Below are 24,775 nucleotides of genomic sequence, written 5' to 3' on the forward strand. Positions count from 1 at the left end.
ACTTCAAAGTAATTATAGTCCTGGAGTAGAGTATTTTGAGCAGGTGAGAATGTATTGTTAATTTTACTTACCTTTCCTCTGTTGTAAAATCATTCTAAATGTTAAACTAATTTTTGACTTGTCCTTGTCCTCAAGTTAAACATAAGGGAATGAAATCATGACTTGTGGTATAATAAAGCCACTTGGCCTTCAGTCTCCTATTCTTAGCCATGCCAGAAAATGAATTGATTATACAGGCATGTACTGCATTCATGTCTTAGTTCTAGTAATAGAATTTCTTCAGTTGGGGGAAAATAGACCTGTTAGAACTAAGATCTTACCAGGCATTATAGATATTTATAGCTAAACAGATGGCTCCAGTTGTCACTACAGTTTTTTATATACAGAGGCTTCCCGATTTACACAAGCATTCTGTTCCGAAACGCCTTGTGTAAGTCGAATTTTGCATAAGTCGGGGAAGTATACCCGACAGTTACACCAAAAAAACCCCAAACGCTTATGGAACTTGCAGAACTTTTTCCGTAAGTATGGGTTTGTGTAAGTCGGGTTTGCGTAACCCGGGGAGCATCTGTAATATAATAATATAAACACAGTAATGTATTTGTTTTGCTCTCAGCACCAACCTGCTGGTCCCTGGGAACAGCCATCTGAGCCAGCTTTTATTCAAACTGCATTACCTTGCCCCCCGTGTCAGGTTCCTATACCAACGTAAGTATAAAAAGTTTTTGCTTTGAAATTGTATCAAATTTTACATTGCTATATAATGTGTTGGAAGGCATCACTTTTTGAAGGCTTCAGAATTTTACAAGGATTTGTACTGAGGCAGGCTGTCTGACTTATATTTTTGGTGGAAACATAATATAAGGCAGGGAATTTCTTTTGGTGGCCAATGGGTAGCATCCTGGAATGGTCTGCTTGATGCACTAAGGGCTGGATAGGAAGAGTAAAATAAGTGCCTGATTTTAAAATCTGTATAAACAAATGCACAAAGCTATGTTAAAAGAAGATTTTACAGATCGGGGACTGAGGTACAGAGACATCAAAAATATCCACTAATTTGGGTGCTCCATTTGATACACGTAGGAATTTATTTTTCAGAGTACATAACATTATATAGCACTTCATGCTCAAAGGACAGCTCCCATTGACTTCACTTGCAGCTGTGAATGCCCGGCCCTTCTGCAAATCAGAATCCAGTGTCTTGTGTCAGTTGCCCACAAAATGAGGAATTTGTGACCACCTGTGAAAAGTCTGGTTTAAATGACTTGACTAGCATCACATAGGAACTCTGTTGCAGAGGCTCTGATGACTTAAAAGATAGTACAGATAAATTCTAGTTCTGTGTGGAATTATGAACTTTCTGTATGTATCTTTTGACTTCATTTTGAATGTACATCCTCTTTGTCCTTCTCTATTGTCTGTTTACCTCCATGTTGGACTGAAATTCCAACAAGGTAGTGGGACAGTACTGCCAATAGAAGATCATTACATCTGAAGTGCACTTCCATTGAAAAGGAATAGCCCTAAACAATACACTGTATCCCCATCAGGAATTGGTTTATTATGGGAGATGTAATCTGGAAGTTACCTGGCAGGGGGTCTGTGATCACCTGGGGAGTCTCATCCTGGGAATCACCTGACGGACAGGAAGGTTATAAAAATACAGGAACTGCTCTCTTCAGGGTTCTCTTCAGCCATTTTTACTAGTGCAAGATGATGGAAGCCAGTGCAGGCCCTGGCTAAGGCAAGGGGACTGGAGGACCACCAAAGCAGGTGGTCCCCAAAGAACTCCCAAGGGAAGGGTGAGCTAGAGTGAAGGGAGATGCATGTAGTTTATTTTTTAAAGATCCATATATTTTTCATCTGAGTATTTAAAGAGCAAATAATGTGTAAGTTTTTGTGCAAAGTGTGAAGCATTTAACATACACACAACTACAACATGCCTCCAGCAAGAGTTAAACTATAATCCAGAAGGCTTGTGCATTTGGTGGGATTCTGGGAGAGTATGTTTTCAAGCTGTTGGTGTATCTTGGGGGTCCAGCATGGTCCTGGGGCCTAAGGCAGGTGGGCTGAGGGACTCCATTTCCAGTAAGGAGTAGCAGACTGAGAATTAGTGCGCAGGAAATGTGCCACGGGGATGAAGGGAGGAAACAGTGCTGTAACCTTCTGAGACCCAGGAAGCTTAAAACACACAGGGATCCAGAGGCTGGGATTTCCTTCATAGCAGTTTGGTGGTGGGTAGCCAGCGGGCGGAGCCCAATCAGATATGTGACAGAGGCCAGGAGAGAATCCATTTCTCCAGGGCAGCATTTAACTGCCTTTACCATGAAACCTTCCTTTGTCTTCCTGTAGTCTTCTGCCTCTTTCATTACTCACTTTCGAGCGTCTGCAACAAATGAGGCAGGGTCCTACAGACAACAGCCTCCTTTTCTATACAAATATGATTTTTTTTTTTTTTACCTAGAGCGGCTCCATCCTCTGTGCTGAATGAGGCAGGGTTACAGTGGAAAAAGTAGTATGTGATTATATAGTGCATACACCCAAGGGGGACAAATTCAGGTGGCACAAGCAACCTTAATTCTGGCATTTCTTAGTTTTTAAGCATTTGGCTCTGAATTTGGCTCTCCCTTTTTAATAACTGATTCTTCCCCACAGCAAAACATTGATACTGCTTCAGATGCCTTATGGATTTAAGGAGTACAGCTATTTGCAATTATCTCACTTTTTTTTTTCTTTTTCTTCCTCTTTCAGGGAATGTCTTGGGCAGCATGAGGTGAGTCACAAAGAAATTACCATTTAAGTGAAATATGAACTGTGCATCATTTTGTTTTGATTAATTCTTACAAAAAGTATTTGTTGCATTAAAATCTATGAAGTGTTTTTATTTGAGTGCTGTCATTAATTAGGACAGTATTATAGCACTGTATTAGAAAATTACAACAGTTGAATTTTAGATTGTTCAATCAAAGTTTAAATTCTTGGCTTTTGAAACTACATTTTATACGGGTTATAATGGTGAAGTGCTCTTGGACTAGTGAGTGTATTTAATTGCATGTTGTCTGTTTCATTAAGTATTTCACTCCCTTTTTTCATTTGGCTTATATGTAAGCAATGTTCCCTCTCTCCCTATCAAATTTTCTTGTCCCAGTAGCTACCATCATTACACTATTCCTCAGAAGGGATGAAGGCTTTGCATTGCATATGGGACAGTAAACTGTAATGCTACTATGTGATTTAGATGCAGAGTGGGAAGATTGGACAGTGTGGTGGAGACTCTCCTATGAGAGATCCTGCCAATTAAGTTGTCATTTGATGCAGCCTTCTATAATCTAGAAGTAGAGATTTTCTATGTCCATTTACTCTAGAGGAAAAGATAATTAATTTTTCACAATCATTTAATAGATAGAGACAGTTATAAAACGTGGTAAATGATTTTTGGATTACTTTTCTAATTAAATTTTCACTAATTTAAAATTACAGCTACATTTTAATGATAGTATTAGCAGGTGTTTTGTTGTTAGGCTTATTGCAGACTTTTCACTAATGTCATAAGTTTTTGTAATATCAGTGACATTCTAATTTAGAGCCCTTTTAAATTAGACAATTGAGATGTTAAATGTATTTGTTAGCTGTCATTATGATTTATAGTTCACATAATTGTTGTAATCATAACCATGAGATGTTTAAATCAAATGTTCACTGTTCCCATATAACTTTTGTAGAAGTGGGAAAAAAATGAATATATATATATATAAACAAAATGCAGTTGTTGATCACTACTGTATGTCACAAAAGGTATAAATGCTTGCCTTAATTGTTTATCTAATGGAGACCTGCCTCAGGAGGGGAACCCCTGCCCGTAAGTACTCTCCCCTGGCAAATGTTAAAGAAAATAAAGCTGCCTCTAGCATGTTGCAACCAACCTCAAAGTAAGAACTCATTTTTCTCCCACACTTTCCTCAATATATTTCCAATTTATGTTGGAATGTTTTTATATAAAATGAGTGTCTGAGTTTTGGTACACCATGTACTATTGGCTTGATGTTGTAGATGTCATGTAAGTGCATCTACAAATTAGTTTTGAATGTTGAAGTAGAAACTACCCCATCTTATCTAGTAATATGGAAGGTCAGATGTTACAAAGTTGTATGTACTCTTTAAAAGGCTAAGTAAATATTTAATATTGGCAAACAACTGTCCTAATCTTGTGTACACATTGTCCCGTAGTGTAAATGAAAAAAATATGTACAGTATGTCTCCTTTGATTTAAACGAAATTGGTGTTTTTTCCTTGGTCATTTAATGCATCTCTATGGAAACCTGAGAAGTATGAGAGTGTCAGGATTTAGGTTTATGGTTCTGTATATGCATAATGTCAGTGGGGAGAAAATAGGAAAAGTTTCAGAAGTTAGATAAAAGGTATACACTTCACATGTGCTTTCTATAAAGTATTAGAATTTTTTTTATAGAAATTGTCTTCTGTAGAGAGAGACTTAGGTGTGTGTAACCAAAATCGGTATTTTTACTGATCTCAGTAATTTTATAGGTCAAAAATTACACAAAGTTGATCTAAATTATTTCTTCTTTGGTGAGTAGTCTCCTTTTCATCATCATGTATGCATACCTTCTTTCTACCTGTTTTACTTCAACCGTTTCTCAAGCTTTCTACCTATTTTACTTCAACCACTTTAAGCTATTTCTCAAAGACTGCAATGAGTCTGCACTCATTGCAATCTCAGTCTAGTGGGGTTTTGTCCACTCGGCAGGATGAAAAGGAGTTATGGCTCCTTTAAGTTCCCCTACTGCCTTTGGGGTATGCAAGGAGAGCAAAAGGGGCAGTTACCAAAGCCAAGGGCAACTGGAAGAGGCTGGCTCAGGTGGGCCATTGGCCATTGTGTGTACTGGGGTAGGTAATGAGGTTAGGTCAAGTTGTCTCAGCCTATCAGGTAGCAAGAGTCCAGTGCAGGTAGGAAGTCCAGTTCCCTCATAAAACTGATGTTGGAAATGGACTTTGGGGAAAGACATCCCCTAATGAAGCTGGGAAAGGGAGTTGGCTCTCTTAATGTCTGGTACAGTAAGGAGACAACTCCCTTTTCCTATTGCCTCCCCTACCCTTGTATGAAGGTGGGGTTGTATGGTCACAACAATGGGCAAGGACTAGGTTGGGAGGGGTGAGGGCTGAAGGCTGACAACAGTCCTTCCAAATAGGTAGGAATGATTAAGGAAATAATGATGGCCTGTGCTATACGACCGATTGCAGAATATTTTCCAGGTGAGGTATATTAATAAAATTGCCACCTAATTAAATCACATCTGTTGCATTTTACCTCCCTTCCTGCACGGCTGGGACAATCCCACTCATTGGATTTTGGAATTCTTGTGTCCCTTTTATATCTCATTGCTGCATAGGAATGTGTTCTATGTAAGTCACTACTTATGGCACAGACCCCTTCAGGACAGTGTCATCCTTCCGCCCCCTGCCCTACCCACATTAAAGATATTTTGGGGTTTTGAGACAAATTTATAGTACTAAGTCATGTGAATTGTACTCTGTCATGAAATCCAAAAGTGTGCCATAAATAAACCCTCATGCCCATATTTGAAATCTGCATGTTATTGCATCCCTTTGACTACGTGACTTCTAAAGGCTGGTGCATAGACTTCTAAAATACCCACTACAGAAAAATACATAATCTAAAATTTCCCCAAACATATATATGGTAACTAAACACAATCTAATAAATTATGTAGATAAACCTGACATGATAGACTGGAAATTTGTTGGATTTTTATTTCCTCTCTACTGTAGATAATAGTTCACTTATGCAGACAATGTAAGAACAAATGCACTGTTACTGCAGTCCATACAGTAATCTAAGTAACCCATTGAATACCTATGTGAAATTAGGGTGGGTTTTTCAGCAGATTACTGTTCAGGCAGCATGCCTATCATGTAAGATAAATGCATGTTGTGAAGAATGGATGGGAGGAGATAATGAGCACATATCTTTGTCAAAATATAGAGCCTTTCGTCTTTGTGTATGGAATACTCTCAATGCTAAAACTTGTAGGTTTATCATAAGTAAAGTTTATTTCAATCCAAAACAATCTCTCATCATGGTCAGGATTTGATGTATCATTAAAATTTCATGGATTGATACATGAACAAAATTTGAGCCTGTTTAAAGACCTGATGTCAGTTATGTCTTTTAATCATCTTCCTCTATATACCTATATGGAAGGAAAACAGAATTTATGGCTAGGTTCAAATCTATATTGAGAGAAAGTGCATACATTTACACCTTCACAACGGAAAAAGTCTATCTTTGAGTTTATTTTTCATTAAACAAAGTAATTCCATAGAATTATTCCTTAAAGATACCTGCAAATAGCTTCTTAAAGCACTTAAATACTATACTGGGTACTATAGAGAAAATGGAGTGAAAATGTGTATGGGTTAACATGGTGCACACCCCCGAATCATTTGACTACCGTAAGAGTGGCATTCAGCACACAAGGGAACTTTCTACCTTCCCTTCCCCCTATGCTGATATAAACTGTTGTGAATATATGGTAGTGGAAGTATTTTTTTAAATCCTAGTGGCTTGTATGCATTTGCTCTATGTACTTTTGTGGATAAAACTTGTGTATTTTGTCAGCCAGCAGAGTGCAGTTTTCTTCCTGCTTGAGTTTTACGGTATCGTGAATCAAATGAACAATATTCTAAACTTTTAGATTGGTAGTAAGAGAAGGAAGGAGACCCTTATCTGGAAAATCTGTGTAATATGCACCATAAATAAACATACATTAAACATTTTCATGGATTCCTCTAAGATCTTAAATACATTGTTAATGTATATCTGCAATATTCTGCTGCTACACTGGCAGCTACCCAGCAAAAGGAGCTCAGGTTATTTAGCAGTGCCAGTCAGAGAAACCATTTACAAATTCATTACAACACTTGCTTTACTATATTATCATTTATACTTTACTACTGAGATTTTCAAGTAGTGTGATAGTTTAAAAAAAAAAAAAATACCCTAAGAATGAAACAAACATTTTGGATCCTATTTGTGTGTTCTTAACACTGAATGCTTGAAGAAGATAAGTATGTAAGAGATGCTAGAGAAGAATAGTTCAAGAAGTAGATATTAATGCTATCAAAAATAGACTTCATTTTGTTTACATATATAAGATTTGAATTGAGCACTTACTTTAATTTATTTAGGTGTTAGATGTGCTTGTAAACATTGTAGTGTAGATCCTTTCCCTAGCATTGCTTGCTTTGTATTAGCATTTCTTCCTTTCAGAAAGGGTGTGGGGTGTGTTGTTGGTGGGTGGGTGTGTGTGTGTGTGTTTTTTGGAGAAGTAGGGTGTATAGAATTGGTATCTTTTGTATATATCTTGTAAATGATCCACCACTTTGGGACAACAGAGTTATAAGTTTTATGGCCAGGTGACATGCGTGTAGCAAACTATAAGCATAAAAAGTATGATTCAACAAGACTTGAATTAAAATGAGATTCCCTGTGGGCTACAATGTAGTATTACTGAATACAATTTCTATAAATGTGTGTGCTGTAACTTTTTTTCTTAGTTTCGCCCTTAAAAACCCTAGGAAGTTACATAATTTAAAAAGTCTTCATATATATTTAGAACAATTGATAGCTTTTCATTTTCAGGTTTATAGAAACCAAAAGGCTGCATTCCAATTTTAATTATCAAGTTATAGTCTAGTAATAAAACAACCTAAGAAATCACAGTTGCTATCTAAACTGAAAATTTTTTGTCTCATGGATTACGTTGAATTTTGGATTGGTGTGAAAACTTATTTCTTGTAGCTGTAACAACAGATGTATCGACTTATGGTCATTTGATGGTTGAAATTTGGAAAATGAATAAGTTTGAACAAAGTCAATTCTTCTGGGATGCATTAATTAGAACCTTCACGCTACAGATGGAAACAGAGCCAAGTATGCCTTAATCAGATAGAGTATCAAATAGCATTTACTTTTTGTGTATTTAGAATGCATTATCCTTCCTAGCATTAACTGGTTTAGGCTTTAATTTTCATTCCAGACTTGGTTTAGAAATTTCAGATAATGTTTTTAAATAGGCTTAGTTTGTTAATCAGTTTGGCTGTATTAATATTTTGAATAGTCCCTATATCAGTCATGCAGAAATAAATATCTGGTACATTGACACAGTGTTTAAAGACAGTAGATGAGTATCTTTGTCCAGACAGCTGAACAAATGTCTTTTAGGAAAGTGAGAGGATTAAATTTGTCACCTTTTCTAAATTGTCATATTATGATTAGGTATTCATTTAGGTTACTGCACATACTACAATACTTTAGCAAAAGTTGCTTTAATCTACAATGCTAGATACTCATAGTTCACTAATTTGCTTAAGTTCGTTAAATATTAAGAGGTAATTTTAAAAGAATTCCACTTTGCTTTGATTTAGTGATTTCTATTATGGGTATTCTAGACCGTTCCCCCCCCCCCCCCCCCCGTATAGTGGGATATTCATACTGTCATCCTTCTGTATGGAAAACAGCCAGCCAGACTTTTTTTTGGTACAACCATTTTGGTGGTTTTATGTTCTGATTTTATGTTCTAATATTTTGTTTTTCTCTTAATTTTAATTTCATTTTTGAATTCTGATGCAATGGGTATATAATCTGACGTGTGTGTACATTCTTCTATGCTAGCTCCTTTTTTAGATGTGGTTCAGTTTTAGCCTAAAGTACAGTTATTGTGATTTTAGTTCCCTAATTACCTATTTAAAATTTAAGTGTAATCAAATACTAATTTTAAAAGCAAAAGCAAACAGTCCATCCACTCCTTAAACCCTCCATCTCTGGTATTTAAAATTCCTCTATATTTTTGTCTTTGGTTTTAATTCCACTTTCCAGTTGCAGACAGGTCTTTAAGTTGTTCTGTTGCTGATATCAAAACCACTTTTCATGCAGAAAAGACTGGGATGAACTGCTCAAATTTAGAAGATTTTGTACTTCCTCTCTTCTTAGCTCTATCCCTCTGCAGTCTCCTTCTGGTAGATCTGTACTGGGAAATGGTGAAGGCCACGTTTTCTTGTTCCTAATCAGTTTCTAGAAGTGACCTTCCACTCTCATCAGCAGATGCTCTTTTGATCTGTCACTGACATTCACAGCAAAATGACTGATAGCTGCCTGAAGTCAGGAAGTGGAAGTGAAACGGGAGAAGAAAATAAAGTAACTTAAAATGTTAATTAAAGCGTTTTTTTGTTTTGTTTTGTTGTAACCCCAGAAGAGCCTCCTACTTCTAGGTATTTGGGAAGATAGCTCATGCTTCAGCCAGCAGAGAGAGCTTCAGTTTCCTCATGATACTGTGGAGAGGTGTCAAGTATCAGAGGGGTAGCCATGTTAGTCTGGATCTGTAAAAAGCAACAGAGAGTCCTGTGGCACCTTTAAGACTAACAGATGTATTGGAGCATAAGCTTTCATGGGTGAATGCCCACTTCATGAGATACAACGAAGTGGGAATTCACCCACAAAAGCTTGTGCTTCAATTCTCTTTTGTGGAGAGGTGGAGTAATTTGGCAATAACATCCTTAGATTTCTCTTCCATATGTCCCATGCCACAATCATATAACCAAATAGCCAGCCAGAGCACTACTCAGGTTCCCTGATGAGGATATCTTTCTTCAGTTCCATCTTCTGTCTTCCCAGCCCCTGAAAGGGCTGTCACCAGAGTCCACGCAGCCACAAAAATGAATTATTATAGAAATTAGGTGTATGTGAGAGTTGGGGAGAGATCCCAATTATATGGGGTGGGGGCAGAACTTTGCATAAGGCCCACAAAATATTTGGAAGTGTCAGTGTGTAGGTAACAATCTGGAGCCTTTCATCTCCTGACTTCCCAGTTGGAGTCTAGCCAAAGTGTAAGTAGTTACTGAAAGTTATCCTAGTCTGACAAAATTTGTATTCAGTGTTCTGTGAAATTATCAAGTTTCAATTCCTAATGGATGGGTGACAGCATCACAAAAAATTTTTTGCATGTGAACATGGTGTATTAATTAAAGGATGGGAACTGAGAGTGAATAAGTTAAAATTCTAGTTCTATCACTGACGTGCTGTTTGATGTTGGACACCTTTCTGTGTTCTGTTTCTCCCTGGAGTTACAGTGAATATCTTAAAGTTCTGGTTTTAGAGATTAGAGTTTGAGATATATCCAATGATGTATCCTATATGTAGGGAGATTATGGAGCTTTGAGTAAGGTCACTATACATTGTGTCTCCGCAGGGTTATTGTGAGGCTTAATTCTTTAACAGTTGTAAAGCACTTTGAGAATATCTAACAAAGGACACAATAGACATACAAAGTATTACTAAAACATACTGAAAGTCTCCAGTCTGCAATTGATGGTCTATTTTCCAGCTATTCAGCGGCTGTTTTCAGAAAGCAAGTTTGTTAAAGTTTTTTATTTACTTAGGTATAATATAAAATCAAGTACATAAACAAACTTAATTGAACTTTTCATTTTACTGTGTTAATTAAGGTTATTTGTCAAAGATGTTCAGAAGCATCAAAAGTTCTGTATGGTGAGGCTAATGCCATATTTTGGGTTTTTTTAAACCTTTTAGGTGAGTCCTTTACCATGTCACTCTGCGGGCCCCTACTCATGTAAAAGATTTTGTGGACGGCTGCTTGATTGTCAGAATCATACCTGCATGAAGGAATGTCATAAATTTACCAAAGTAAATGGTAATGCTGACAGGCAAAAGGTAAGTTTTAGAGGTTGTATTTTTCTTTCGTCTGTTCTTGGCTCAAGAGCACAAGATTTGCAATCAGGAAACATAGGTTCTGTTTCCAGCTCTGTCAGTGACTTACTTGGTGACCTTTAGCGAATCACTTAACCTTTCTGTGTTTTCATTTCCTCATCTTTAAAATTGGGATAATGTCAATTAGCTATTTTGTAAATGTTAAGCAGTATTATTATTCCTGTTTTAACATTTTTAAAGCTAAGTAGTCATGTAGAATGGGTTTTTCCTTTTAGTATCACTTTTTGTATTTTTATAAACTTCCTCCAAAATCAAATATGACAACCCTTCCTGGGTTGTGTTGCCTACTGATGTGGCGTTGGGAGGAATCCAGGTTTATTTTGAGGGGTGAGGTAAGAGGGGTTCACGAACCCCCTTATAGTCTGTTGGGGAGAAATTGTTCACCAGTCAAACTTGCAGTACGGGAGGCCAGCAAACCCTTTAACAGTAGAACAGTTCTACCTCGTCACTAGAAACATGGCAGAACCACAAAGCTGAGATTTCCACACAAAAAAAGTAGTGAGACCACATGTTAAGATCCATTAAGAGACCATTAGAGACTATTTAAAAAAAATTCCTGCACTATAAGATTGATTGATTGTTTTTTGAGTACATTAAACCAGGGGTTAGAAGATAGTAGTTGCTGGAGTTACAATGAAACAAAAATGAGAGATTGGGCAGGGATGACTAACTGCCTAGTTTTGAGTCGACAAGGTGGGTGAGGTAAGATCTTTTATTGGACCAAATTCTGTTGGTAAGAGACACAAACTTTAAAGCGTACACATACCAATTCTTCAGGTCAGGGAAAAATATTCAAAGTGTCACAGCTAAATACTAGGTGGAACAGATTGTTAAACATAAGTAGGTAACATACATTACCAGAGCCCTTTCAAGGTGAACGTGGTCCATTAACACCACTGTAGTAATAGTACAAAAAGGGGGGTTAGTCATCAGAACTGGCACGCTCCAAACCTGATCAGATCCAGCAGGACTGGAAACAAAATTTACTGTAGCCAGTAAAGACAACTAAAGTCACTGTGTCTGTCCTAATCTCATTTAAGAGTCTGTGGTCCTTCCTGGGTCTACCTAGGTTTGTGAGGCACCCTGCGACCACCAGCTCTTAGCGTGAGGAAGCCTTGTTTGTGTCTGCTGTGGGTCAGCTCTGACTCAATTTGCCACAGGCAACACAAACACTTCCCTCTGAGCCTATGCAGACTTTGCTGTCTCTCTGCAGGCTAGCGATGGGCACACTTCAACCCCTGAGCCCTCCGAGTGTCCCACTGGAGTGTCCACTGGACACTTGCAGTATTCACAGATTCGCTGCTCCCAAAGAAGCAGTACTCCCCTGCTTGCCAGTTACCACTGAGCTCATCACTCCACTTAACTTGCAGCACTTAAATAAGTTTATAGCGTAACTTAAATAAGTTTATTGTATAAATTTAAAAGCCCATTTAACAAAGGGAAGAGCTCCAAATGGTAGCAGGTAGAAATATTGGAAATAAATGGCTGCATATAAAATAAAATCATAACATGCATTCTAAAACCTAGACTTATGTAATTAATGCTTACCTCCAAAGTTCTTCCAGCATTTCACAGCCAGGCTTGACTGTAATCTTCCATTCATGAGACAAGTCATGCTGTCTGCTTCTCTCAGTGGAAAAGCTTCAGGGTGTCTCCCTGTACTTCCCCCCCCCCCCCCCACACACACACACCATCCCCAGCAATACCCCCCTAAAACATTGCTGTTACTCTTAAACAGGAAGCCGCTATGCTAATTGCTTTTTCCTGTTTGCCTCTTTCTTGTCAACTTCACAATCTCTTGATTGGCATATGGCTCAGACTGTGGATAGGCCTCTGTTGTGAAGTGGACAATACATGTGTGACCAGACAGAGGAGAGCTGAGCTTCTCTTCCCTCCTACCTGAAAGGAGCATGTTGGTCACCTTCTGGTGACCTGCCTTAACTCATATGCCTTAGGAACATAATTTTCAGTACAGATGCATAGTTCCTTAGACATTATCTGTTCATATATTTTGCAGTGATTATGACGCCAGTGGGCTCTTGGTAGATGCCACCCATAGTAAATTATTATGCATATATCCAATGCAGGGGATCCCTTTAAAACTCTAAGCACTCCTTGTGCCCTCTGCCATTTGGCTCCAGAGGTCCCTGGTTCACAAGGTCTGTGCTCTTGCAGAAATTGGAGGAAGAAAAGGTGTTTGAACCTTCATACTGCATGGAGAAGAATGTAAATCTTTTGCTGAGGTGTAGCAAAGGTTCGTCTTGATTGTCTCAGTTCACAAAGGATCACATTCCCTTCTTGATTTGGGAATCACTCATGAAATTTTCTCATTGAACATTTCAGTTTGTTAGATGATCTGTTCCTTCCTCACAAAGTATGTTACAATCAAGCTGATTTTGGACATTAACAAGTTCCAATTTTTAGGGCCTTCCAAATAGAGGATTATTGACTTAGTCAGAGTAAAATTCTAGTTAGAACAAAGGCTCAAGTTTTGGGGCTGACTGTTTCAGCAGTTCCTTTGAGCCGTTCATGGGTATGAAAAGACAACTTTCCAAGCTCTTCAGATACAGGTTCTGTTAATTCCAGTACACGTAACCTCAATTGGGCAGCTCACCAAGAAGGGTTTCACATCCAGTGATTAGTCCAGAGATCTTGGCTTTTCATGGACATGCTAGAAATTTGGCCAGTTCAGCAGCATTCAGTTGGGGTAGAAAATACAACTTTAATTCTGAAAGGTGTATTTTATACTCCAACAGGATAAGGAGGTAGGAGGACTCACTGTAAAACTTAATCCTAACAGAACCATTGAACCCACCTACCAGTATAGGTTTCTTCATGCTCTGTAAATTGGACATAAATGTCCCGTGGGTTTTCTCCGAGGCAGACTTATAAAAACCCATCATCTTTCTTGGCTAAATTGATGCTATTCAGTAGTACATTACTTGTTTGTCAGTTGACTCTTGAAGCAGTGCCACCACAGACTCTTGAAGCAGTGCCGAACAAGAGGTAGTTAGAGGCTACCAACTTGTCACCTCGTTCCATGAGATCTACAAGGCCAACTGCGTGGAACCTTTTTCATCTAAATTTTTATCACTACCAAGTCAATGATTTGAGGTTTTATTATAGATTTTCCCACTTCTCCCACAAGCTTCTTTCATGCTGCCGCCTATGGATAGAATGTCCTGTTTTAATTCCATGTTACACAATTACTGATTTTATTTGTGTTATGGTAGCATCCAAAAGTCTCATTCTGGATTGGGGGCACTGATGTGCTAGGCAATGTACTAACGCATTACAAGCTCTTTAGAATAGGTGTTGGTTCTTACTACTTAATTTAAGACAAGATGCAACAAGCTGGTGTACAATCATTGTCTTCATTCCATTCCCTAAAAAATACATGGTTGCCTAGGCTAGCTGTGCACAACTAGATGATATTGAGTTGCTTCGCTTTTTAAAATCATAAGGTATAAACATAATAAATATCAGCGATCCCTGCTGGCCATCTACTTAGCCATTATGAATTTGCATTTTCCATCAGCAGCATGGTAGAGGAGTTAGCCCATAGACTCTCCTCAAAACACAAGAAGATCATTCCACACTTAAGAAGCAGCATGGAAGAAGTGTGAATATGGGAGGCATAGACAAACTGGTGATCTTGCTTAGAACTGTTGGAGTGGAAGGAGCAGAACTTATTTAAAATGGATAAAGAAGGGAGGGATGGAGTTTCAAAAGGCAATAATGATGAAGGTATGCAGAATTTGTTGTAAATCTAAAACAAGGAGCCAATGGAGGTAATGGAATCTTAGTTTTGTGGAATACCTGTAAGTTTTCAATAAATAATTGTCTGCCTTAGTTTTATCTTAGATGAGAAATAAGAAATTATTATAAAGGTTATTATTCTATTCCTTCAATTATTCTCTGTTCTGGGTCTAGCTTAACTATATGCCTTTGTGGCACACTGTAAAATTTTAATCTTCACAAGTGGAACACTCCAATAGTACTTGCCTCTTGGAATGAGGACAGATTACTTATCTGTAATTGTATGTTTCTGTTTGGAAAGAAACAATCTATATAGGGCCTTGTCTGTGCTCATAAGCTACAGTGATTTAACTAAAAACTGTTTTTAAAAAAAAAAAAAAAACTGATAAAACTGTGTAAACTCCTATTTGGACACCCTCATATCTGTACAAAACTGGTTATGCAGCTGTTTAGCTTGCAACTGCAAATTCACCAGCATAAGGTAAACCCCAACGTATGCCAGGTTTAAACTGATTGTAAGAGTAGTGTTTTGCACTAGTGCAAATAAATTTAGTCTAAAACCGGGGTGGGCAAACTATGGCCCATGGTGCCAGCCGCTTCCAGGAGCGGCGTGGGGTCAGGGCTGGCAGGGAGCCTGCCCTGGCCCTGCTGCGCGCCGCTGCCACCCCGGAGCGCGCACCCCGAATCCCTCATGCACCCCACACCCAACCCCCTGCCCTGAGCTCCCTGCCAAACCCTGTAACCCTCCTGTACCCCAAACCCCTGCCGCACCCCTCCTACACCCTAATCCCCTGCCCTAAGCCCCCTCGCACACTCTACACCTGTGCCCTGAGCCCCTCTGCACCCCTTCCTCTGCCCCAACCCCTTGCCCTGAGCCCCTTCCTGCGAACCGCTCCCCCTCCCACACCCTGCACTCCCTCTCACACCCCAGCCCCCTGCCCCAGCCCTACATTCATAGCCCTGCATGCAATTTCCCCACCCAGATGTGGCCCTCGGGCCAAAAAGTTTGCCCACCCCTGGTCTAAAATAACACCCTTTAGTTGAAATTGTGTGTATAGATCAGGCTTATGTCTCAGTAGCCTAGCTCAAAATTGAGATGATGGTGAGAAAAAGCACCTTATTACTCACCATCAACTCAATTTTGAGTTCAGCTGGTGAGATATAGGCCCCTCCCTGAGATCTACTTGCCACTGGATAGGAAGGCAGATAGGAAATTGTATGGTTTGGAGTGCTCTCTGGATGGCATGTTGATAGGCTTATTCAGATGGCTAACTTAAAGATATTGGCTTCAGAGAATAGTAGAAGTAAATAAGTTACTCTTACCCCAATCAAATGCTATTATAGAATTCTGAAGGTTAAATATAAATTAACCGTTTATTATATTCCACAAATGTTTTAAAGTCATCATCATGTAAAAGAAAAAAGTGGCACATTTAGTGTCTGAATGAAAGTAAAACTGTCTGTTGCTTTATGTGCCCATCTCTAGCTGTTCAGTAATGAGCTTTATCTTAACCACTGAAGGAAATAGTGCTTGTTTCCTTGACTCTGCTAATGTAGATTAGAATTTGCTACGTAAATAACCCTACTGGAATAAATTTAAACCTCACTATAATACAGACAAAAAAAGATTTTTAAGGATTATTCTCCGTGTCCGTGGAATTGAGTCTTTTTGTCCTCGTTCTGAAATGCATACTTTAATCATATAATAATTCCGTTGTACTAATTTTTCAGCCTGCTATATAATAGGTTTCCATCCCAATGCTGCTTAAACTGCTATTTGAGGCAGGAGAAATGCAAAAAGTGCAGAATATCAATAATTCATATTTGTCACGTTCGCTTTGAATACTTTTTTTCAATAAAAAGTTTTTAACCCCTTCCTTCTAGGACTTTCTCTCTGCTGTTTGGCAGATACAAAACAACAGGCTTAATATAAAAGCCTGGTTAGTTTTATTTTTCTGATATCTCTGAGCAATGACTCCTTCCTGCATCAAGTTAAAGTTTGTTCAGTACTTTGCAGGTGAAAAGCACTGTACAAATATCTGTTCTATTCATTAACCTACTGTCATTAAAGTTGCATAACAGCCTTCCTTACAACCTGCTTTCAGAAAATTAAGAGTAACTGGAAGGTGCACTTCTTGGGGTGATGCTTTCCATGCTTAGTCATTACCCAGCGGTGCCTACTTCTTTTAAACGTTAGTGAAAACAGCTCATGTGTGAGCAGGATGAGAGAGATTGGAGGGAAATGGCATTTTCCTTATTGAATGAATGAATAAAAAAAATCTTATGACCTTATTTTGAACAGCCCTGCAGTCAAAACATCATGGAGTTTGTCTTCCTGGAGAAGCAATGCACAACCTGATTCTTTAGGAAATTCTTTAATTTGGCTGACTTATTTCTACACATGATCACACTCCAGTTCATATTTTGCTATGTTCATTAAGGCCTCATCTGTGCAGTCAGGTCTGCTCATCCATGTGGATCTGATAGCACAATCAAGGGCTAAATGAGCATCTAAAGAACGGCGAAGTCTGTATGTGATCTGCCTTGTTGACTAGGGCTGAGAATAAGACCACGGCTCTTGTAGACTTTGTAACTTGTACATAACTGAGGCAGTATTCAGCAGCCTTCAAAACGTGGTACTAAATCAGTAGTTTTTGGACCATTATGAAACTTACATTAGTGCAAGTATATTTTAAAGCTGTTGTAGAAAAAATAATGTATTTCAGAAGTAGTATGTTATAAGATTACCACATCATGATGAATATACACTGGGGGTGCAAAGTTAAAGTTTTGTATATTCGGTCTTAACTTTGGCATTTCCTGACTAACTACTTTTAACCATGCAAACTTAATATAGGAGTGCTGAGTGGCCGTTTTTCAAAGTATTAACCGTAAGTGGTCCTCTTTATGTCTGGGAGGGGAAGTAGGAGCCTCTCTCTTTGACTACTGACTGCAGGCATTCCTTCCATTCTATTAAAAACATATTTTAATATTTAGTTTTAGACATCTCATTGTAAAAAGGGAGCTTTGTTCTTCATAGATTTTTTTTTTTTTTTTCACTAAAATGATAAGTTAGCAAAACAGCTGTTCGGTTCAATAATTTTTCTTGTATTGTTTTATTAGGCTAGTCCAGAATGTTCTCCGTGTGAGGAGGCGTGTACCAAACCGCGACCACCAGGCTGTCCTCACTCATGCGTTTTGCCCTGTCATCCTGACCAATGTCCACCATGTGTCCAAATGCTTAAAATAAAGTGTCACTGCAAACTCACAAACCTGTATATTGAATGCATGTAAGTAGATAAAGGGGAAGCTTGAATTCAAATCTTAAAGAAATATGACTACTTGGAAGGAAGCATTTAAAATGTATCTCTTGGTTGGGTCTTTTAACTTTTTATTTGAAGATTACGCAATTGATGATGGCTCAGAAAAAGCAGCACTAAAAAAATCTCCATCTATTTTTCTGTCCATTCAGATCTGATTCACTATCGCTAGTAACAGTCTTAAGAGCATAATTGGTTTCTGGATGTAGTTGAATTTTTGGTAACATATGCCAGAAATGGACTTTATTCTCCTGAGTAGTTTTAGAACGAATGTAGTACACAAACTTACTGGGTTCCGTAAAGATCTTTTCAATTAAAATGCTGTAATTGATAGATTATAGTCTATAATACAGGTTATGGAACTTCCTCAAATTACCGTTTAAACTAGGGCTTATATTTTAGAAAAACATCCAGTATCGATTTTAAAAAATTGCCAGTTGTGGAGAATTCATCACATCCGTCGCAGATTGTTCAAATTGTTAATTATCCTCATTGTTAAAAATGTGTGCCTTATTCCTAGTACAAATTTGTGTCTCCAACTTCCAGTCACTGGATCTTGTTATATGTTTCACTCCTAGATTGAAGATCCCCTTATCAAATTTTTGTTCCCCTTGATAGGTACTTATAGGCGGTGATCAAGTCACACAATAACCTTCTCTTAATTTCCAGAAGCTCAATCTATTTAGTTTAACAATCACTATAAAGCATGTTTTTCAATCCTTTAATCATTCTTGTGGCTCTTCCATCAACCATCTCCTATTTATCAACATTTTTGTGGATTACTGTCTAGTTTTTGTGTCTACAAATATATCCTCTCTACTCTTGATATTCCCCTGTTGTACATCCAAGGATTGCATAAGCCTTTAGGTGACAGCATTGCCCTGGAATTGCACGTGGGTTCAGCTGATTATCTACCATAGCCTCCCAGGTTTTGTTCAGTTACTGATTCCCAGGATAGCATCCCCTGTCCTGTTAGTATTGCCTTGTGTTTTGTTCCTAGATATGCTTTTTATGTGAGGCTGCATTAAAACACACATTGTTTGCTTGTGCACAGTTTACAGAGCAATCTGGATTGCTTTCTATCAGTGACCTGTTCTCTTAATTATTATTTACTACTACCCCAATCTTTGTCATCTGCAAACTTTATCAATAATTATTTTGATTATTTTTTTCTCTCTTTGATAAAAATGTTAAATAGTGTGGGGCCAAGAACCAGTCCCTGTGGGAATAGTGTCCCTAGTCTCTGTTTGCCAGAAGCTCAGAATGGGCGACGGGATGGATCACTTGATGATTACCTGTTCTGTTCATTCCCTCTCGGGCACCTGGCACTAGCCAATGTCAGAAGACAGGATACTGGGCTAGATGGACCTTTGGTCTGACCCAGTATGGCTATTTTTATGTTCTTATGGACCCCCCTGGAAACATATCCACTCACTGATAATTTCCCATTTACAGTTACACCTTGAGACCTATCAGTTAGTCAGTTCTCAAGTCATTTAATGTGTGCCTAGTTGTTTTTATATTCTAGGTTTTTTTAATCAAAATGTCTTGTGATCCAAGTCAAATGCCTTACAGAAGTCTGTTACTTTAATACTAGTTACTTTGTCAACCAAACTTGTTGTTAATTTGACAGGATCTATTTTCTATAAACTTTTGCTGATGGTTATTAATGTTACCCTCTAATTCTTTAGTAATTGAGTCCTATGTCAGCCATTCCATTATTTTGTGTGGGATCGATGTCAGGCTGATGGGGCTGTAACTAACTGTGTCATTCCATTGACTCTTTTTAAATATTGGCACATACGCTTTTTTCCCCAAGCATTATTGAAAATCAGCAATAATGTTCCAGTAAACTCCTCAGCCAGCTGTTTTAAAAATATTGGATATTCCTGGCAGGTGAATTACACCTTATTCTGCAGAGGAAGATGAAAACCCTCCAAGCTACCTGCCAGTCTGACCTGGGGGAAAATTCCTTCTCAACCACAAACCAGGTGATCAGTATAACTAGAAGCTGGTGAGCAAGACACACCAGCAAGGCACTTACAACGGATTCTCAGTACTGCCTCAGATCACTGATTTGGCATGTCTAGTGTCCTGTCTCCAGCTATGGCCAGGCTTTGATGCTTCAGAGGAAAACTGGGTGGAGGGGGAAATGAAGAATAAATCTATCCAATTGTGCATTGGGGGTGGGGAGGGAATCTTTCCTGACCCCTGCAAGTGACCAGCCGAAACGTAAAATTTGATTATAGTGATTACATTAATGCAGAGTTGCAAGTATTACAGTTATGATGTGGGCAATGTGGATAAGCCTGTTCTGTGGCCCAGGAAGGAATGGGATGAACAAGGAATCCACAGTTTCAGGTGCCAAGGATAGAAGGAGATCACCATACCCAGCCCAGGTGCATGCACACAAGCTGCAGAATTTTTCCCAGAAGCTGAATTGAACATAACTTTTAAAACTATATCTAATCTCATTTTAAAGACACCAGTTGATAGTGAGATGAGCTCTTTAAATCTCGCATTAAAAGGTTTGTTTTCAACCCCCTGGATCATTTTTGTGGCCCCTTCTTTGAACTCTCTCCAGTATCTTGATATTATGTTCAGTTTTGATGTTGGTCTTACCAATGCTTTGTACAGAGGCAAGATCACTTTTCTACATCTAATTGATATTCCCTTTTTTATCCAGCTAAAGATTGCATTATCCCTTTTTTTGCCATAACCTTATACTGAAACATCATTTTGAGGCAATTTATCTATGATGTCCCTAAGTCCTTCTCTGAGTTACTGCTTTCCAAGGCAATCTTCTATCCTATAGGTATAACCTGCGTTCTTGGTTCCCAAGATATATTAATTTGCATTTGGCTGTATTAAAACCCATTTTGTTAGATTGTGATCATTTAATCAAGCAATTCAGATCCCTCTAACAGTGACCTATTATATGCTACCCCACCAATCTTTGTGTCATCTTCAAATATCAGCAAAGATTTTGTGTCATTATCTAGATTGTTGATTAAAATATTAGTGTTGTACCAAGAATCAATCCATGGTGGACCCCTCTGAGCTAGTTTTTAATCCACTAATGCGTACCCTGTTAATTCCCTACAGTGCAAATTTTTTATCAAAATGTCATGTGGTACTAAGTCAGATGCCTTGGACAAATCCAGATGCACTGTATCAACACAGCTGCCTATATCAACCAAGTCTATGGCCAAGGGTGCTTTACAAAAAAAAATTCTGAAAAATACCTTGTATGAAACCATGCTAACTGGCATTAATTATATTTTTAGCCTCTAATTCTTTGTTAATAGAATCCCCAAAAAGCATTACATTATTTTATTTGGTATCGGCATCAGGCTAACCAGTCAGTAGTTCCTTGGGTTATCCTTCTTTGCCCTTTTGAAATATTGGAACTACATTGGCAGTCCTTCGTTCCTTTGTAATTGCCCCAGTTTGCCAAGATTTGTTAAAAAATTAACTAGCAGTTCAGAGAGCTTCTCCATTAGTTCCTTTAAAACTCTCGGGTGTAAGTTACCTGGGCCTGTTGATTTTGAAAATGTTTCATTTTAACAAATGCTACCTCACATTATTCTTTGTTACAGATGGTAAACTTTCTGGTCCATCCACAACATCCTATTGGATGGATACATTTTCCTGTTTCATTCCACGTATAGAGCAAAAACATCTATAAACATTTCTGCCTTTTCTACATCAACATCTACTGTTCCACCATCTATATCTAGTGATAGACCTAGACCTGACCAGAGCTTTTCTGATACTTAATATGTTTTAAAAATGCCTTTAGCTTTCTTAGCCATTGATGTTTCATTGACTCCTTTAGCTTCATGTGTGTGGTGTTGTTTCCACGTATCCTTTTAACCTTTTTTTCATCTCTGCCAAATCGGGATGTTTTGGGTATCCAATGGGATATCTTTAAACACTTCCCACTTTAAATTTAAATGTTCCCAGTCAGCTGCATCAACAATTGCTTTAAGCTTTGACAGTGAAAAGAAGCTGTTTGCTTTATTAAATTGCCAGCACAATGGTAGTGGTGATCTGAGTTGTCCAGAAAGTCAATTGTTCTTAAATAATTTTTATTTGGGACAGTTTCTCTTGTGTACAGTATGCAGGCAGCTGAACTATTTCTCTTTGCTGCGCAAAAATATATAATTGTGTTCATAACTGTACTTGATTGAATTAGTTTTAATTTGGCCTTTTGTTAAGCATTTTCTCTTTTTTAATAGAAAAATAACTTGTGCTGACTTAAAAGAAAAGGATCTTCTCAGTTCCTGCAAAAATCAGTGTCCAAAAGAGGTAAGCTGTATTGGTAAATTAATGCTTCCTTTTGATTCTTCTTTGGCATTCCCAGGAAGCAATTTATTCTTTTCTGTTTCCTGTCCACCACCACCTCTCTCTGGGTTATCATATCTTTATCTTTAGGCTAGTGCCAAATTAACTGGAGGGGCTACAAATAGCAATTTCTTCCTTCCCTTCCCAACTGCAGGTAGGATTTTCAAGATGAGAAACAGGGATACTGCAGTCAGGGAGATTACAGAGAAGCCATTGGGAGATAGGAGGAGAGGTTGGGTAAGAAGAAGGGGCAATCTTTTCCCCACTTGAGAGTGAAAAACTGGGACACATTTTTACATTAAAGGATAGTGTGTGGAGGGGGACGGGAGGACAATATTTATCGCTCTACCAACCCTTCACTGTTTTCTCCTAGCCTCAGGCTGTCCCTCTCCAATCTACCTCTGCCCCACAAACTCCCTTTGTCTCCTACATACACCCCCCAATTCACTCAAATCTTCATTCATCAGTTAACTCCATTTCCTTTCATACAACCCTGCCAGCTCAAGCTCCAAATTCCCTCAGCTCCCATCAAACAAGCCTATTCAGAAACACGATACACTTATATATAACCCCCGACTGAGAATCCCACTCTTCCTGCTGAACCTCTCCACAGCTCTGAATCCTCCCATCCAACATTTCCAGGCTCACAAGAAACACATACCCAGCCTTCCAGGCTCAGAATTAGTTTTCCTCTTCCTTCCTTCCCTCTGCTGCTTTCAGCCCATGTGTGTGCCTTTTAATGGCTCTTTCCTGTTCAGCCTCTCTTTATCTTGAACAAGTAAATACTGTAAGTAGATTTATCACAATTTCCTTCAGCTAGGTATCTGAAAGTGCTTTTTGGGGGCAAGAGGAGCATTCTCAAACACAATTTTATCCGTTCCATCTACCCACTTAACTCAGTTTTCATTTGCCTCTTCTGTAATCTTGGAATCCTTTGTTCTGGAATTTCCTTCTCTTGTCTGCTAATGTACCTATCTGCCACATTTACTGAATAATCCAGTGCCTCAGCTCCACCTCTTCTGAAACCTCTTCCATATCTCATCTTGACTATTGTAACTGACTTCTCTGACTTTAATGACCCAGCTGCACACACAAAAAGAAACAAGACTACATAACTTGCAACCTTAAAAGTTCTAGTGGGGGGCCCCATGTATTTTAGGATCCAGTTTAAAATTGGTCTTTTTGTTTTAAGAACTTTCTTGGATTAGTCCAGTCTACTTCACTGGAACTGGGGAAGGCCACAAATTTGCAAAGTTAATTAAAAGACTGCCATTGACTTAAATGGGAGTTGAATAAAACTTAGTCTGTTTTTATTCCTATCACTCTGTCATATCTTACCATTTTCCAGAAAATCTTTCTGCAGCTCTAGCTACCTTAAAGGAAATATGAATATGTAAAACAGGTGCAAAATATAAAGCAACAGGCTCAGAACATACACCTCTACCCCGATATAACGTGATCTGATATAACACAAATTAGGATATAATGCGGTAAAGCAGTTCTCTGGGAGGGGGAGGGGGCTGCGTGCTCCGGCGGATCAAAGCAAGTTTGATATAATGCGGTTTCACCTGTAAGATTTTCTTTTGGTTCCCGAGGACAGCGTTATATCAGGGTAGAGGTGTATTTACCTTTTGCAGTCTGAAAAGACCAAGCTAATTGTGGCCCCCTTGTGGCAAGGGTTAAGTGACTTGTTCAAAGATTAGGAGATATCGATGGGTACGTCTTCACTACCCGCCGTATAGGCAGGTAGCAATCGATTTATCCGGGATCGATATATCGCGTCTCGTTAAGACGTGATATATCGATCCCCGAACGCGCTCACAGTCGACTCCGGAACTCCACCAGAGCGAGCGGCGGTAGCGCAGTCGACGGGGGAGTTGCGGCCATCGATTCTGCGCCGTGTGGACCCCAGGTAATTCGATCTAAGATACTTGGACTTCAGCTACGCTATTCGCGTAGCTGAAATTGCATATCTTAGATCGATTCCCCACCCCTAGTGTAGACCAGCCCGATAGGACTGCACATTGTGGGAGGCTTTGAAAGTAGGTCTGTCAAATAGTTTGGTTTTTTTAAGAACCAAGATGAAAATATTCTAATATATGGAAGCAGGACCTGGACAAGCACAAAAGCCATTAGAGGAATTTTAGGTAAATTTGAAAATCAGAGACTGATGATATAAAGCAAATCCATCTACTACTGAACATGGCAGAGAAATCTTTCAGAGACCAGAAATTTTAATAGACAGGCCACAGGTTAGAATGTTGATATGGATAGTGGGAGCTTGAATGGTTTAGGCTTACAAAAAAGGCCAATGGTAAATGGAAAGATTCTTTAAAGGAGAGTTTGAAACTCAGTTAAACCTTAATGGTGCTGCAAACAATGCCTCCATAATATGTAATTAATACCATTGCACCATGAGTTCGCACACTGTTGTGACAAACTCAAAAAGTTAATCAATGCCATGTTAAATTGATTTTGTTTTCTTTTATCCAAATGTATTTTTCCTTTTTATTGTGAGAGCAAA

At 38.6% G+C, this 24,775-nt stretch overlaps 1 protein-coding gene across 1 annotated transcript in view; it reads left to right on the plus strand.

Annotated features, from left to right (window-relative positions):
* Window positions 1-24,775, plus strand: part of NFXL1 (nuclear transcription factor, X-box binding like 1) — a 100,033-nt gene that overhangs the window by 57,163 nt on the left and 18,095 nt on the right. Inside the window, exons 14-18 of the mRNA XM_034771343.1 lie at window positions 617-708; window positions 2,752-2,773; window positions 10,628-10,768; window positions 17,708-17,874; window positions 22,146-22,215. Of these exons, the coding sequence (XP_034627234.1) occupies window positions 617-708; window positions 2,752-2,773; window positions 10,628-10,768; window positions 17,708-17,874; window positions 22,146-22,215 (492 nt within the window). The remainder of the gene's footprint in view (window positions 1-616; window positions 709-2,751; window positions 2,774-10,627; window positions 10,769-17,707; window positions 17,875-22,145; window positions 22,216-24,775) is intronic.

Source organism: Trachemys scripta, chromosome 5 (assembly GCF_013100865.1).
Source record: "Trachemys scripta elegans isolate TJP31775 chromosome 5, CAS_Tse_1.0, whole genome shotgun sequence".
In the NCBI taxonomy this organism is placed as follows: Eukaryota; Metazoa; Chordata; order Testudines; family Emydidae; genus Trachemys; species Trachemys scripta.